Source organism: Fusarium fujikuroi, chromosome FFUJ_chr10 (assembly GCF_900079805.1).
Source record: "Fusarium fujikuroi IMI 58289 draft genome, chromosome FFUJ_chr10".
Taxonomy (NCBI): domain Eukaryota; kingdom Fungi; phylum Ascomycota; class Sordariomycetes; order Hypocreales; family Nectriaceae; genus Fusarium; species Fusarium fujikuroi.
This window is the reverse complement of record NC_036631.1, coordinates 2,039,401-2,052,927: the sequence shown is the minus strand read 5'-3', so window position 1 is coordinate 2,052,927 and position 13,527 is coordinate 2,039,401. Positions and strand designations below refer to the sequence as shown.

At 47.6% G+C, this 13,527-nt stretch overlaps 7 protein-coding genes; 5 read left to right on the top strand and 2 right to left on the bottom strand.

Annotated features, from left to right (window-relative positions):
* Nucleotides 1-512: 512 nt before the first annotated feature.
* On the top strand, nucleotides 513-1,925 carry FFUJ_11006 (related to tubulin-tyrosine ligase; the record flags this gene model as incomplete). Its single annotated transcript, XM_023569854.1, has 1 exon — nucleotides 513-1,925. The coding sequence occupies one exon, from the start codon at nucleotides 513-515 to the stop codon at nucleotides 1,923-1,925; it is 1,413 nt and encodes a 470-aa protein (XP_023437010.1).
* Nucleotides 1,926-2,354: 429 nt separating this feature from the next.
* FFUJ_11005 (uncharacterized protein) lies at nucleotides 2,355-2,846 on the top strand (the record flags this gene model as incomplete). The annotated part of the gene is made up of 1 exon (XM_023569853.1): nucleotides 2,355-2,846. The coding sequence occupies one exon, from the start codon at nucleotides 2,355-2,357 to the stop codon at nucleotides 2,844-2,846; it is 492 nt and encodes a 163-aa protein (XP_023437009.1).
* An 852-nt stretch (nucleotides 2,847-3,698) lies between these two features.
* Nucleotides 3,699-4,883, bottom strand: FFUJ_11004 (probable endopolygalacturonase; the record flags this gene model as incomplete). XM_023569852.1 has 2 exons in its annotated part: nucleotides 3,699-4,163; nucleotides 4,212-4,883. 2 exons carry the CDS (start codon nucleotides 4,881-4,883, stop codon nucleotides 3,699-3,701), a joined length of 1,137 nt encoding a protein of 378 aa, XP_023437008.1.
* A 2,296-nt stretch (nucleotides 4,884-7,179) lies between these two features.
* FFUJ_11003 (uncharacterized protein) lies at nucleotides 7,180-8,473 on the top strand (the record flags this gene model as incomplete). XM_023569850.1 has 5 exons in its annotated part: nucleotides 7,180-7,368; nucleotides 7,469-7,634; nucleotides 7,689-7,756; nucleotides 7,808-7,977; nucleotides 8,029-8,473. The coding sequence occupies 5 exons, from the start codon at nucleotides 7,180-7,182 to the stop codon at nucleotides 8,471-8,473; spliced, it is 1,038 nt and encodes a 345-aa protein (XP_023437007.1).
* Nucleotides 8,474-8,918: 445 nt separating this feature from the next.
* On the top strand, nucleotides 8,919-10,671 carry FFUJ_11002 (related to carboxylesterase; the record flags this gene model as incomplete). XM_023569849.1 has 6 exons in its annotated part: nucleotides 8,919-9,085; nucleotides 9,139-9,314; nucleotides 9,363-9,410; nucleotides 9,458-9,642; nucleotides 9,694-10,038; nucleotides 10,087-10,671. The coding sequence occupies 6 exons, from the start codon at nucleotides 8,919-8,921 to the stop codon at nucleotides 10,669-10,671; spliced, it is 1,506 nt and encodes a 501-aa protein (XP_023437006.1).
* Nucleotides 10,672-10,769: 98 nt separating this feature from the next.
* FFUJ_11001 (uncharacterized protein) lies at nucleotides 10,770-11,628 on the bottom strand (the record flags this gene model as incomplete). XM_023569848.1 has 2 exons in its annotated part: nucleotides 10,770-11,235; nucleotides 11,285-11,628. The coding sequence occupies 2 exons, from the start codon at nucleotides 11,626-11,628 to the stop codon at nucleotides 10,770-10,772; spliced, it is 810 nt and encodes a 269-aa protein (XP_023437005.1).
* A 609-nt stretch (nucleotides 11,629-12,237) lies between these two features.
* On the top strand, nucleotides 12,238-13,463 carry FFUJ_11000 (related to O-dinitrobenzene,calcium and zinc resistance protein; the record flags this gene model as incomplete). XM_023569847.1 has 3 exons in its annotated part: nucleotides 12,238-12,311; nucleotides 12,356-12,499; nucleotides 12,554-13,463. The coding sequence occupies 3 exons, from the start codon at nucleotides 12,238-12,240 to the stop codon at nucleotides 13,461-13,463; spliced, it is 1,128 nt and encodes a 375-aa protein (XP_023437004.1).
* Between the last annotated feature and the right edge of the window lie 64 nt (nucleotides 13,464-13,527).

Here is a 13,527-nt window from a genome sequence, read left to right as displayed (position 1 = left end):
AAAAGTTTTACGGTTGACTATCAGGCCAAATGATTCAGGTTAATCATTGCGAAGCGATCAGTGATCTCGATTTGGGCCCTGGCATGACCCCGGACAAGAAACGGTGAGCTCAACGCCGATCATGCATTTTGAAAAATATCATGAACTTCATGATGTTGCTTACGTTTAACAACGCAACGCCCAATAAAACTTCAAGAAAATGTCTAAATGAGTGGATCACTTTAGTAAATACCATGAATTGTCTTCTTGGCAATATTGATTAAAATATTTTCTTCAAAGGGACCGTGAGCATCATGTTTAAAAGGCTGACTGTCACCTCTTGGCTCTGGTCTTGTTTTAGAAACTGAGCCGTCGCATCTAGTCAAGTACGTACTTGATGATATTTTGCAGAATAATTCTTACCGACTCTATGGAATCGAGACTTACTCGACTCCTAATCCCTCGTCAAGCTGCTCTCCCTCCAGAAGAAGGTTACACCACTTGCTGAGAAGCCAGCCAATTCCAGTCTGAAAATGCACGTATACGTTCATAGCGCCAATCCCTGGCTGGACGGCCATGTACAAGAATGCATCAAACGACACGTACCGGACGCTATCTGCCATAAGAATTTCACCGATATTCCAGAAGATGCCGACACTGTGTATCAGCTTCTTAATGGATGGGAGCTGAACCATCACTTTGCAGTACTGAACAGAGCCAAACATGGACTCCTCAACGCGTACCCCAACAGCGATGCATTGGCTCGAAAAGACCACATGGCAAGTGTCGTCGATTACTGGATTACCAAAAGGCCAGAAAGTGTGCTCAAAGGTCATAGCCCTGCGACTGTGAAGCTATCCCTCGACTATAGTGAGTATGTCGAGGATGCGTTGGCTGCAGCTGATGATTTAACTCTGCTGTACTCGCTTGAAGATAACGAAGCAAAGGACTCATCGGAACGAAGTTGGTGGATTCTTAAACCTGCCATGATTGATTGCGGTCATGGTATTCGAATATTCAGCACCATTGACGAGCTAGCGGGTAATCTTGAACTTGCTGCCGATATTTCCGAGGAGGACGAAGAGAGCGAAGAAGACGCTGAAACGCCGGATACCAAATTCGAAAGTGACGACAGCGCTGAGGGTTTCAAACCAAGTCTATCGGCACCTGGACTTGATTCGCTAGATGCCCTGATCACAGCAACTGGAAAGCTCTCCGTCCAAGGAACAAACAAGATACAGGATCTGGTCATCGACGAAAACGAGCGCATCCCATCAGCCCTTCTTCGAGAGTTCGTCGCCCAGCAATACATCGTCAACATTCCACCCATCGACGGCCGAAAGTGGCACGTTAGAGCCTACGTTCTCTCCGTCGGTCGTCTTAAAGTCCACGTCTTTAACGAAATGCTCGCGTTACTAGCCCTAGACGACTATGAACCTCCTTGGAAGAATCCCAGTCTCAAATCATCGTTGACCAACACCGCTCTCCAAGATGAAGAGGAGTTCACCAGTAAAGAATCCATGCGAGACTTTTGGAAGATCGAGGATGATCTACTTCCTGGTGACTGGAAGAAAAGGGTCTTTGATCAAGCTTGTCAAATCTCAGGAGAGTTACTTCGTGCAGCCGCTCACACAATGGCTGATAAGTTCACACCATTGGATAAGTGCTTCGAGCTCTTCGCCATTGACTTTCTGATCGATTCCAAAGGGACGGCGTGGTTGTTGGAAGTTAATGAAACACCGGCGTTTTACGAACAAGGTTACGCGGGGGAACTTGCGCAGCGGCTCATGGAGTCGTTGATCTGTGTGACGTTGGAGCACATGGGGATGGCTGATATGGAGAATGAGAAGAATGTCGAGGCGAGAGGGAGGATGGTGGAGGTTTTGGATGCGACGAAGGAGTTGGCGAAGAGTAATATTACGGAGATTCTGCCGGGTGATTTATAGAAGATTAGAGCAATAGAGTTTGTGTTTTCTTGATTTTATGAGCTGGTTTACATCACTGCGAATGAAGAGACGTTAGGAGGCAAGGCTGCAGATAAAGTAGAGAAGCACAACACCTGGGGGGTACATGAAGGGTGCCCTCTCTCTGATAAGGGAAGATCTTAGAAGTTCAATTTACTAATATTATTCTAACTTTATTAAGACTTTTAGAAATTACCTAAGTGAATCATAAAGTAGTCTTCCTAACTCGACTAAATCTCGGATAGACAAACCCAAGGGGAAGTGCTACCACGATCTCTCCTGCTTTGACTACAGGTGCCTCTCTTCCTTCCTACGTTATCTACGCCTGGATTCTTTTCTCCCTTTCATCATCACCACCATCATCAATCCCATCGTCGTCACAGCATCCCAATTCTCCGCATCTCTAGCAAAATGAACAACCCCATAGGTTCTGCATCGCGGCCTATCACGGAATTTGACTATGATGCCGAAGATATCCCCCACATCATCCAAGCCATTGGCTATTCACGATTAAGTGCGCAGTATCTTCCTGGCGCGATCCACCGCCCAATCGCATACCCCCCTGACGTCCTCGATTCGCTGAGACCATTCCCCGATTCCAACAGTGGTCCCCGTCCTCGTGGCCTCTTCGATCGTCATCGGCGACTCATTAGCCATGTTCTTTCATGGTGCGACGTGCAGTCCCTCTTCAATCTGCGACAAACGAACTTTCGGCTACGCAAAATCATAAGCAGGCACACCATATACAGGCACATTATCAAAGCCCTTCCTCTATACCACGCAATTCTCAGCACAAGATATGCGCAACAAGTGCTGGTCATCGACATTTGGACCCTTCTCGCCACAGAATCGTGTGAGATCTGTGGTCAATTTGCCATGCTCATCAGCATCCCTGAGTGGTAGCGACTTTGCCAGGGTTGCGTTGAGCGTGGTCACCGACTTCGTGGCGGCCTAGACCCTAGGCTGAAAGCTTCCAGATTTGTCCGATTGAGCACTTTCGAAGCCAGGTGGCTGGATCCAGAAAAAGTGATCCCTCCTAAGTTCTGGGACAGGGACTTTGGCGTCGGCTTGAAAGGCTAGAGGCAAGATGTCGTGGAATACGGCAGAGTCAAGCACCTCGACATCGGAAGGCCACGCTTGTGGAGGACCTTGGCCCCGTTCAATTACTTGGTGATGTGCGCAGTACCTTTCATGGATTCGGTAAACTTCCAGATTGAGATTGGAATCGCGTGCAAAGGATGCATCAAAAAGCCCAGAAAGAAACCCCAGAGAAGACGGAATTGAGAGGGTTTATGGCCGTCAGGAGTTCCAGGAGCATTTCGAATGGTGCTACAGAGCGCAGTTGTTATGGCAGGCTTATAAGCAGGACGGCTCAAATATTCCTATCCACACCACAGATTATGCAGTAATCCAGGAAGCGATCACCACAGTCGAGACAAGTCAGACGGATGATTAGTTTTTACTACTGGAACGTCGGCCAAAGGATGTGGTTTGGAGTTGTCCCTTACATGTTGCACTCTCTTTCGGTTTCACAAGGCGTCTTAGAGCAAAGGGCTACGTATCATAGTTGATAAATAAATTGTTTAAAGGTTTTATGCTATATATGTACACAAAGATCAAGTGTCAACGTCATCGGGCTACGAGGTGCCGACGTCGGTTGAGAATTAAAGAGGCTTACAGATGCTTCCAGGGCCAAACTCATACACAGAATGAGCTGATGAAACGCAACCGAGTCACGACTCAAAAAGTCATGATTTAGCAAGAAGCGACACTGGGAACGTTCTTGCAGCTATCATACTTCTTACCACCAGTGACCTGAACATTCTGCCAAGTCCAGTTCTTGCAACCTGAGCTTCCACAGACGATAGCAGCATTCTTGCCGCTGGAAGAAACACCGTTCTTGCCCTTGATGTTCTTAAGGGTGAGGCCGGTGATGGGAAGACCGCTGGTGGGCTCGCCGTGGAGATCACCGCCGTCGTAGTTCTGCTCAATGAGGATTCCGTACTTGGTGATGCCGGAGAGGGTGATGTCGGAGTAGGTGACCTTGTTGACCTTGCCGGTGGTGTTCTTCATGGTCTTGACGCGGATGCCGTTGGCGGAGTTGACGACCTCGGAGTTGAGGAACTGCACGTTGTCGACGATGTTGTCGTCGCGGCCACCGACACTGCCGATGGAGAGACCGTGGCCACCGTGGCAATAGCCGTTCTGGAAGATGATGTTCTGTTGAAGTTAGCGAGTTGCTCTTAGAGAGTTTTAAGAGTTGCTGACCTTTCCGGAGTTGACGGCAACACAGTCGTCTTGGTTGTAGACCTTGGCACCGGTGATTGTAACACCGGTGGAAGAACCGATATCAAAAGCATCAGTGTTGTGACCGCCCTTGCTGTCACCGTCCTTGTTATCAAGAGTGAACTGGTTGATAGTAAGACCATTAACACCGTTGATGCTCACAGCCTGAACAGGAGTGTTCTTGACATAAAGATTGTTAATCTTGGAGTCAGTAAGCTTATGAGCCGCAAAGAACTTGGGCTTTGTTTTTCCACTGTTTCCTCCATTTCCATCCCAATATTTCTCACCACCAGCATTAAGCACAGCACCAGATCCCTCAACAGTGATCTTGTTTCCAGAGATCTTCATAAGAGGCCCCTTCCACTCCTTGTAGCCCCAGGTAGTGGTTCCCTTGAAGATGACCTTGGTGTTGTCCTTGAGCTTGCTGAGATCCAGGGTCTCGCCGCTGGGGACAGCAACGTTGTTGAGGATGATGGTAGCGCACGCGGCTTGCGACTTGCTGGCCTTGGAGGCGCCGTCGGAGCCGGAGAATGTACAGGATGTGGCGCGCTTGGCGTAGGCGTGGACGTCGGGGGCCTGGGTGACTGCTGGGGCGGGGACAGCGATGGCGCTGCCGGCCAGGGCAGCGAGGAGAGCGAAGCCGAGTTTAGTCATTTTGAGTTGAAGAGAGAGAAGTATGTATGTAATGAGTGACGAATAAACGAATGTACTTAGTGAAAGAGTAACCTTTGGCCGGCAAAAGGAATGTGATGATCTTGTGTGTGCTATTCTTCTTCTTCCGTGCTACCTATATGCTTATATATTCCCCGAATCTTCAATGCCCAGCCAAGCGATTACCCGTTATATCCGAACTTCTATGTTTCCCAGAAACCACCCTATTCTCTGCGTATGCTACGGAACATGATTATCCTCCAATTGCGAAAAGCGCCGGGACTGTCAACAAGGACCGACTTAAATGAGAAGGGTCATTTGAAACCCCATTCTCCAAACGTCACCGTCTGTACGCGGATTCCTCTCTCTGCAATTGGGACGAATGGCGTGTGGAGATATGGCCCCTGGCTTGACAGGTGGACCGTAGAAGGCCGATTATCCGGAGTAGCGCGATATGCCGTCCTTGGCAAATCGGGAATGTTTCCGGTTCATGTTTCAGGTTTGACCTTGGCCAGAAGAAGAGCCTCACTGAGTTGAAGATCACTTAGGTTTAATGGCTAGTTTCGTGTCAAACAAGTGCGTTTGGGAGTATGTTGAGTTTGGCTTCAAGATAGACTTTGTGCACACGAATGCGACGTTGCATCCGAGGAAAAGCATTGACTGTTGTGATTCAGATATCGGGAGATAAGGTCGTATAAGGGTGGGTATCCTGGAAAAGAATTTAGCTCACAAGCAAGGCTCTCCTTGTTTTCGTCCGAGATTCATATCCGTATCCATAGTGGCGGTGTTTGACGCGCTTATACCCGTCAGCTGTAAATTTACTGGTTAGCCCTAAGGTTAAACGCTTCTATCTTTATTATCCCTGAGTGAGGTGCTGATTGGACCAGAAATTAAGCATATACTATAAGTGAGTGTCGACGCCAACTACTATACCTTATGAGATAGACTATGGCATAGAAGTTTGGCAAAGTGGAAAAATCAAGACTTGGCTGCATACTAGCTCGCCAAGACAACACGGCACTCACACGCGAGGATAAGCTAAAAGGCCAAGGAAAAGTGGTCAGACGTTGGGGCTAATTATTTTATATTTATGGGGTCGTGAGATTACGATTCTGCCAAGACTGGTACTCCTTAGCAACGTCGGCCAACCTAAAGACCTGATAGACTTATGTGCATTGCCCTATTCACTTGTAACCTCTACTCTTCTTGCTTTGGTGGGATGAGGCAGCTGGGCTGTAGTGATGATAACGACAAACAGGTCATCGCTGTAGCGTTTATCTCAGTGATGTTTGGACTTCCGCTACCAGACGGATCCGTCATATTTTCTCCCACAATATATACAGCAAGAAACCTGCTCTCGGGACATAAAATACTTGCCTGCATATGCCAGTAATACTAGTATTCCGGTGATGTATATACATAAGTGTCCATTCCAGCCATCGGGCGCGTATGATGTAACCATGACTGAATAATGACCAACTCTTCATTCTTCCGAGCGTACAAAGCCGGATTTTCTCCGGAATTAACGCCTGAATGAATGATGACACCCAAGACTTTATGTTTTCTTTTTCTATGTCGTCTCATGCCTTCTTTTCTCACACCGCTTGGAAGGTAAGAGTCACTCTGTCATGCCTTGTGTGACCAAGACATCCATTACCATCCTGCACTGGAAACATGGCGAGCGGTATCCCCGTACCAGTGAAATCGCTAGGCGGCGCAACTCCGAGATGTAGAAACTCTCAATGACCTTCCTTGTTTGAGTTGTGTAACCTCAGCAAGCTGCGGCGATCTATCTCAGGATGCAAGTTGCGCATCACGCCCAAAGATGAGATGATGCAAGTATTAAGATCATATTCGCGCAACGCCAATATTGTATCGCAGAGGCGGGCTTAGAAATAAGAAAAGAAAGTCATTAGTGTAACACGACATTGCATATGGAGGACCGTGGCCCATGTTCTGACCTGTCCTTTTCTTCCCCTTCTCGTCCAGAACATGGACTAAGGGCAGGGGTTGACGCCGCTACTATGGGCTCAGATGCATGATGACTATGAGGCGTCGTTGAATGAATCATCTCCTTTTTTCTCTCACTGAGATTCTCGCCTTGTCATGCATATTCGGCTATAGTGTTAAAACAGAAACAGGAAAAGAAGTAATTTGACAGACCTTATATAGAGCGCCTGCTCGTTGCTTGCGAAGCCCTGACCTACAATCTCTACAGGCAATCTTATACATTAGGAATTTACCCAGCTGTCTTTATCTTCACCGTCAGTGAATTCCCTTGCGATTATTACGAACAAACATGGCCCTTGCTGTTTCCAACTTGATGGAATTATGCTATGGAACCAGATCCTTTCCTCAGTCGATCGACCTCCCCGGTGCCTGGCAAGGCAATCAGTTCTCTGATGAATCCGAATATGTATACCATCTGAACTCTTCTGAAATCGACGAAGTGAAAAACGCTCTTTTGTACTTCAAAGGCAAGTTCCCTGTAGATCCTACAGCAAGCAGAATCTGATTTAGTAGGCCTTGAGCTAGATGGTGACTTAATCTGCCGCCAAAACTTCCCACTTCCAACAGTAGGGAGAAAGCTTGATCTTATGCGGCTCAATGTTTATGAAGGAAAAGGGTTTGGACTGGTTCGAGGACTCAACCCCTTGAGCTATTCTACGGAGGACTTGACTATGATGTACCTCGGTATTCAGTCTTACATCGCTAACCGTCGAGGTCGGCAGGACAAGAAGGGAAACATGCTGGGTAAGACAACACAATGGAGTGGAATGCCAAAATCATGACTCATTGTGACTACAGTCCATATCGTGGCCGATAACTCTTCTCCAATTTCTAGTCAGCATCATCGGCACTCGACATCGGAAATCGTAAGCATGACTCTTGAAGTTAAGACTATGGCTGATAATTGAGCTCTCAAGATGTTCCATAACGAGGAATCCGGAGACATTGTGAGCTGGCTGACTCGGAGTAACGCAGCTTCAGGCGGGAGATGCATTATCGCTTCAGGATATGCGGTATATAATATCCTGAATCGACACCACCCCGCATCTATCCACCAGCTTTCTCAGCCGAAATGGGTTTTTGCAAAGTAAGAATAGCTGCAGTCGTCTTCTGAAGATCCTTAATGACAGCCATATAGCCAAGAAGGATATCCCAGACCGATCTTCTTCCAACATCGCAATAGAATCATGATCAACTTCGGTCGAGTCTCACTAATCGGCAACGCGATCCATCCGCGTCCGGCCCATCTACCTCGTGTTTCCGTGAAACAGCTCAAAGCGCTTGAAGATGTTGAACGCGCAGCTACAAAGGTTCAGTTGGAAATTGAGACGAAGCCAGGTGATATTCACTTCATCAATAACCTCTTCGTTCTGCATAAACGTGATAGCTTCAAGAATGGGGATGGGGTTGGGGAGAAGAGGCATCTAGTGCGTATGAGGCTTCGGGACGATGAACTGGGCTGGAATCTACCGGAGAGTTTGAGAAAGGAGTGGGTAGATGCGTTTGAGCCAGGCTTGGATAGGCTTTGGCATATTGATCCTATGCCGGAAGGATACTTTCCTTTGAGATCGTATCCGAATTAATGGGTTGGGCATAGAGGCGTAGAGGACACGAATTCACTTTAGATGGATCTATATATAGAGTTATTTCTATAGAATACGGATAGAATATATCGGCTATTGGAGTTTTCTATTTCGAATATAGAACTCATAACATCATTGTATCGTGTCTTTGGATACGCTATGCGTGGCCATTAGAATCTAAAAGAAAGATATTGTGGAGCGATCTGCGAGTGTCGGCTCAGCCACAAATGAGAATTGCCACGATCCAGGGCATTGCAGGACATTTGTGTTATTAAATAAGCCATCTTGAGTATCTCCTTGAAGTAAGTAAGTGATTGCTCCAAAATGGGGCCGTGATGCTGACCCCACATGACCCGGAGACCCCTCTCTCGGGAAACCCACCTCGGATATATCTCATCAATGCCCCCTCAGCAAAGACACTACACAACATCATCTCAAAGACATTATGACCGCAACCATCTCTCACGAGTCACTGAATGCCACACTCACAGGCCTCAGGACTTCCGACGTGATTCAATTTCGGGGCATTCCGTATGGCCGAATCCTGCGACGATTCGCCGCGCCTGAGAAGCTAGACAGGTATCCCAGATTTCTCGACTGCACTAACTTTGGGTAATACCTCCTACTTCTCATATAATAAACCTGAGAGTAACTGAAATAATCAGACCTCGGTGTCCGCAAGTCGCTGTCGATGTCGGACATTTGTTGCGCATCCCTCCAGAACATAGGTTCCCAGACGAACCGGAGGATGAGTTCAAATGCACCAATCTAGACGTCGTATTGCCTGACAGAGGACCAGACGTGGCAAACTCAAATTTACCGGTCTTAGTCTGGATACATGGTAACTTGCTTATCGAACCTCTATCGTCAGAAACTGAATGAGGGACAGGAGGCTCACAAGCCGTGACATTTGGAAGCGCTGCATCTGGAGTTTGCGGTATGGATAAAACTCAAATGATGGCATGTGCTGACATATTCCGCCAGATATGAGCAAAATAGTAGCTGACTCCCTCCACCTGGGAAAGCCAATAATCGCTGTATCCGTTCAGTATCGACTTAATGTCTTTGCTCTGGGCAACGGAGAAGGGCCTACAAACTTAGCGCTTCGTGATCAAGAGTTAGCTTTGCAGTGGGTTCAAGATCATATTTCAGGCTTTGGTGGTGATCCGGTACTTGAACACTCTGGAGTTTAATAAGAAATAAGCTAACAAAACGTACAGAATATGATTACTCTAGCGGGTGAGAGTGCCGGGGCGATTTATTGTCACGCCCACCTTGTTGCAAACGCGCGCGTGCGACAAGTCATTCTCTCATCTGGCTCATTGTTCCTGTCGCCACCTCAGCCTCGACATTTGGTAGAAAGTTTTCGGGACACAGTTTCCACGAACTTGAAGGACATTGATCGAACGCACGATTTGGAAACTGCATCTGCAAGCAATGTTGTTGAGGCAGTCAGAAGATCTGGTCTGCAGTCATTTTTCCTCGAATGGGAAGAATCTTTCAATGCTTGGCAGACCAAGACGGGCTGTGCAGAGAGAGTACTCCTCAGCGATGTAACGAAAGAGGTTAGTTCGCTCATAACATTGGGAGTGGCTGTGCTAATGAGTTGAAAGGGAGCCATTTACCAAGCTGGAGTATGGGCAACAGACCCAGACGACATAGCGAAAGCCTTTGATGCGTCCGAGCAATATGGCGACGAGCTCAAGAAATTGTATCATATCTACCCCGACCGACCTTCATCCTGCAAAACAGGGGCGTTGGACTTCATCAACGACTACAAGTACCTACTACCAGTCCAGCTGCTCGAGAGATCCTTCGAAGATGCAAATAAGCCTGCTTTTAGGTGCCTGATTGACGAAGCAAACCCATGGCAGCCTTCTAGTGGAGCTCATCACGCCGTCGACCTCGTTCTCTTGTTCGGAGGCTTCGATCTGAGCTTTGCGCCTAGTGCTGAGCGCGTTGGCCAGGCTATGCGCGAGGCGTGGATCAAGTTTACATGTGGCGGGGATCCATGGTCTGGCGCGATGGACAAGTATTATGGGTTCGGTCCTCATGGGAGTATAAAGACTCTTGAAGATTGGGAGGTTCAGTCACGGCGACGTATTGGACTAGCGGAGAAGTTGAGTGAGATGGAGAGCTCGTTGTTGGATAAGACATCTCGTGGGCTCGCTGCTGGAAAAGTGAGTTTGTTGAACTGATACAATCATTTCAAGATCCTTATCTTATTACTATAATATGAGGCTCCAAAGCCATGGGTATTCCTCTTCCGTATTATCTCCTTACATCAAATTCACCCTCATAAAGACGCCATCAAAGACCGAAGGCGTGATCGTTTCCGCGCCACCGGCTGCCTGCGAATCGTAGCTAGAAGAGCCATAAGACTCGACACAACAGTGATGTCAAACGATGGCGTAGAATCAACTAGAAGAAGGAGAACTCCGTTGCTGTAAGATGCAGGCAGCTCGCTCTCAAAGCCATGGTGATGATAAATCGCTAGGATCGAACCATCGTCATCGCCATTTCGTTCTAAATCCACCAGATCATAGCGCAAAGTTCCCTTCTCAGCGGGGTGAACTTGCCAATCACAGCGACGATGTGAGTCTGCAAAGGCCCCATCTATGCTCATGTAAGGATATCGAATGATTCTCTTCTTCGTTTCCTTCTCAGGCAGAGGGTAACATTCCCGTGCCGTGAGTTCAAACGAGGAATGTCCCGAGTGTATCTGCAACGTAACACTCCCATCTCCATCAATCGGCGATGATCTACCAATCTTATCAGTATAAGCTTTCTATCCACACTGATCAAACTTACACCTCCGCATCCAAAGGGTCTCGACCCATAACTCTCTCATGAATAGAAACACTAGCGTCCACGTCTACCAGGAACCGAGCGTTGTCACCGGCATGATAGCCGCTAGGCTTTCGAAGAAGGCATAGCTCCACCTTGTAACTCTCCGAGCCCATGGGATGAACGCCCACCTTTTCGGAATATTCCTTTGATATATCGTAGATCGCGAAATGGGAGGTTGTGTCGTCATGTTTTGGGATGTAGAGCGCTTTAGTGAAGCGTTCGGGGACGTGGGATATTATGTCGAGCATGTTTACGGTGCTGCGTGGTCCGTGATGAAGATATGCTGAAGAAATGTCAAAAGCCATGATATTTATATTATGCGATAAAAACCGTTGGAAGTTTATCTCCAGATTTTAAACTCCAGATGAGGAAAATAAAAGAAATCCATTTTACCAAGAAACCTTGTGACGTTTTATCGAAGCTTGATCTCATGATCAGGCGTTGCCAAGATGAACTAAACAGTTTGCATAACGTACATAGCCGCTCGTCACAATCACAATTACAACGGACTTTTCCTGATAATTTCTAATCGAGTGTGATATTGGTAAATCCGAGTGGGGCTGACAAGTCCGATTCTGTCGCCACTCACAAAACTTCCTATTTGGGTATTAAGACAGTGACTAAGAATAGAAAAGTCCGATTTATCGATAATGAGATGTCCGATCTGGAGTAAGCAGAGCATGTGAATGGCTTCGAAATCGGATTTGGCTGGGATGTTTTGGGACTTAATAAAAGCCACGGTCCCATACTTTTCCACTGTTACATTTGGTTACATTGATCAGATGCCAAGTTTGCATTTATTCACCTGCCACTGGTAGCATTTCGAGCATCGTCTATAAAGTACCAAGACTTTGCTTTATTATTTATCCTCTTGCTACGCCGCGACCCAGCAACTCCATTTGGAAATAATCACTATGTCGACCAAAAAGTCAATGCGGTCTATCATGGCCAGAATAACAGGTCAACACCGACCTCGCCTCACGATACGGTACATCTCCCAATCCCAACTCTGAGCTCTCACTAACCTTGCAGACCGGACTACGATTATGTCTTCGTTAGCGGAAGTGGTGAAGATGCAAAAGGCCAATATCTTCGCGGCAAGCTATCACTCTTCATCCCAGAGGGACAAAACATCACCAGCGTTCAGCTGAAGTTAACTAGTCGAATGTGGCTTGGGTAGGTTCATCCCGAAGATTAGAGCCTGGCGCGGGAGCTAACGGTTACGATTAGAGACCACAAGGTTGACGCCGAAGAGGCTGTAAAATGGCAACGGGGTGAGAGTACCGTTCATCAATGGAAGCCATTCAATGTCAACGATAAAATCGGAGAGCCGTTTAAGAATGGCAAGAATTTTGAATGGGCTTTTGAGTTGTTCATTCGAGGTGATCAGGAGGAATCGTTCAAGGGTTGTACGCGATGCAGTATCACATACCTACTTGAAGCATGGACGGTGGATGGAAATTCATCGAACAGCTTCAAGACGTTTTCACCGATTCGAATCATTCGTACACCGGGGTTCTCTTCGTACGAACTCATGGATCCGACGACTGTGCAGGGGAAGTGGTCTGAGAAAGCGGAGTACAACGTATCCATTCGACATCGAGCGATTGCGCTGGGAGGATTGATTCCTATCGAAGCTCACCTTGCGCCGCTCGACCCGGCGGCGAAGATTACACAAGCCAGATTTTTCTTGCGGGAAAAGCACGACGTGGCGAATGAGCCTGATGTAGAAGAGCCCGGGTATGAGGGACAGCGGATAGTGACGGAGTGGCCGTTGGAGTTGAGCGATGAACCTCAGCAGCGGTGGCAGCAATGTCTACACCTGCCAATCGCTGTGAGGAACTGCTCGCCTGACTTTTCAGTTTGTGGAGTCTCCATCTCGCATTCGCTGCATTTTGAGGCTACGATAACTAACAATGGCGTCACGACGGAGGAGGAGATCTCAATGCCAATACATCTCTTCATCTCGCCGGAACTGCCAGTGAATGGCTGGGGTGTTTTCGTGAGGGATCATGTCATTGCTGCAAAGGAGGTTAAGAGCCTTTTGGCAGAGGGTATTAGTGTTCCGCCGAAATACTGCAAGGGGGACTTTGTGGTGGAGGATCATGAGGTTCCTCCTCCAGCGTATAGCGAAGCATGATGGGGAGAGTCGCAAGGGGCGAGGAGTTATATCAGGTGCATATAGTCTTTTTATTATACCACGG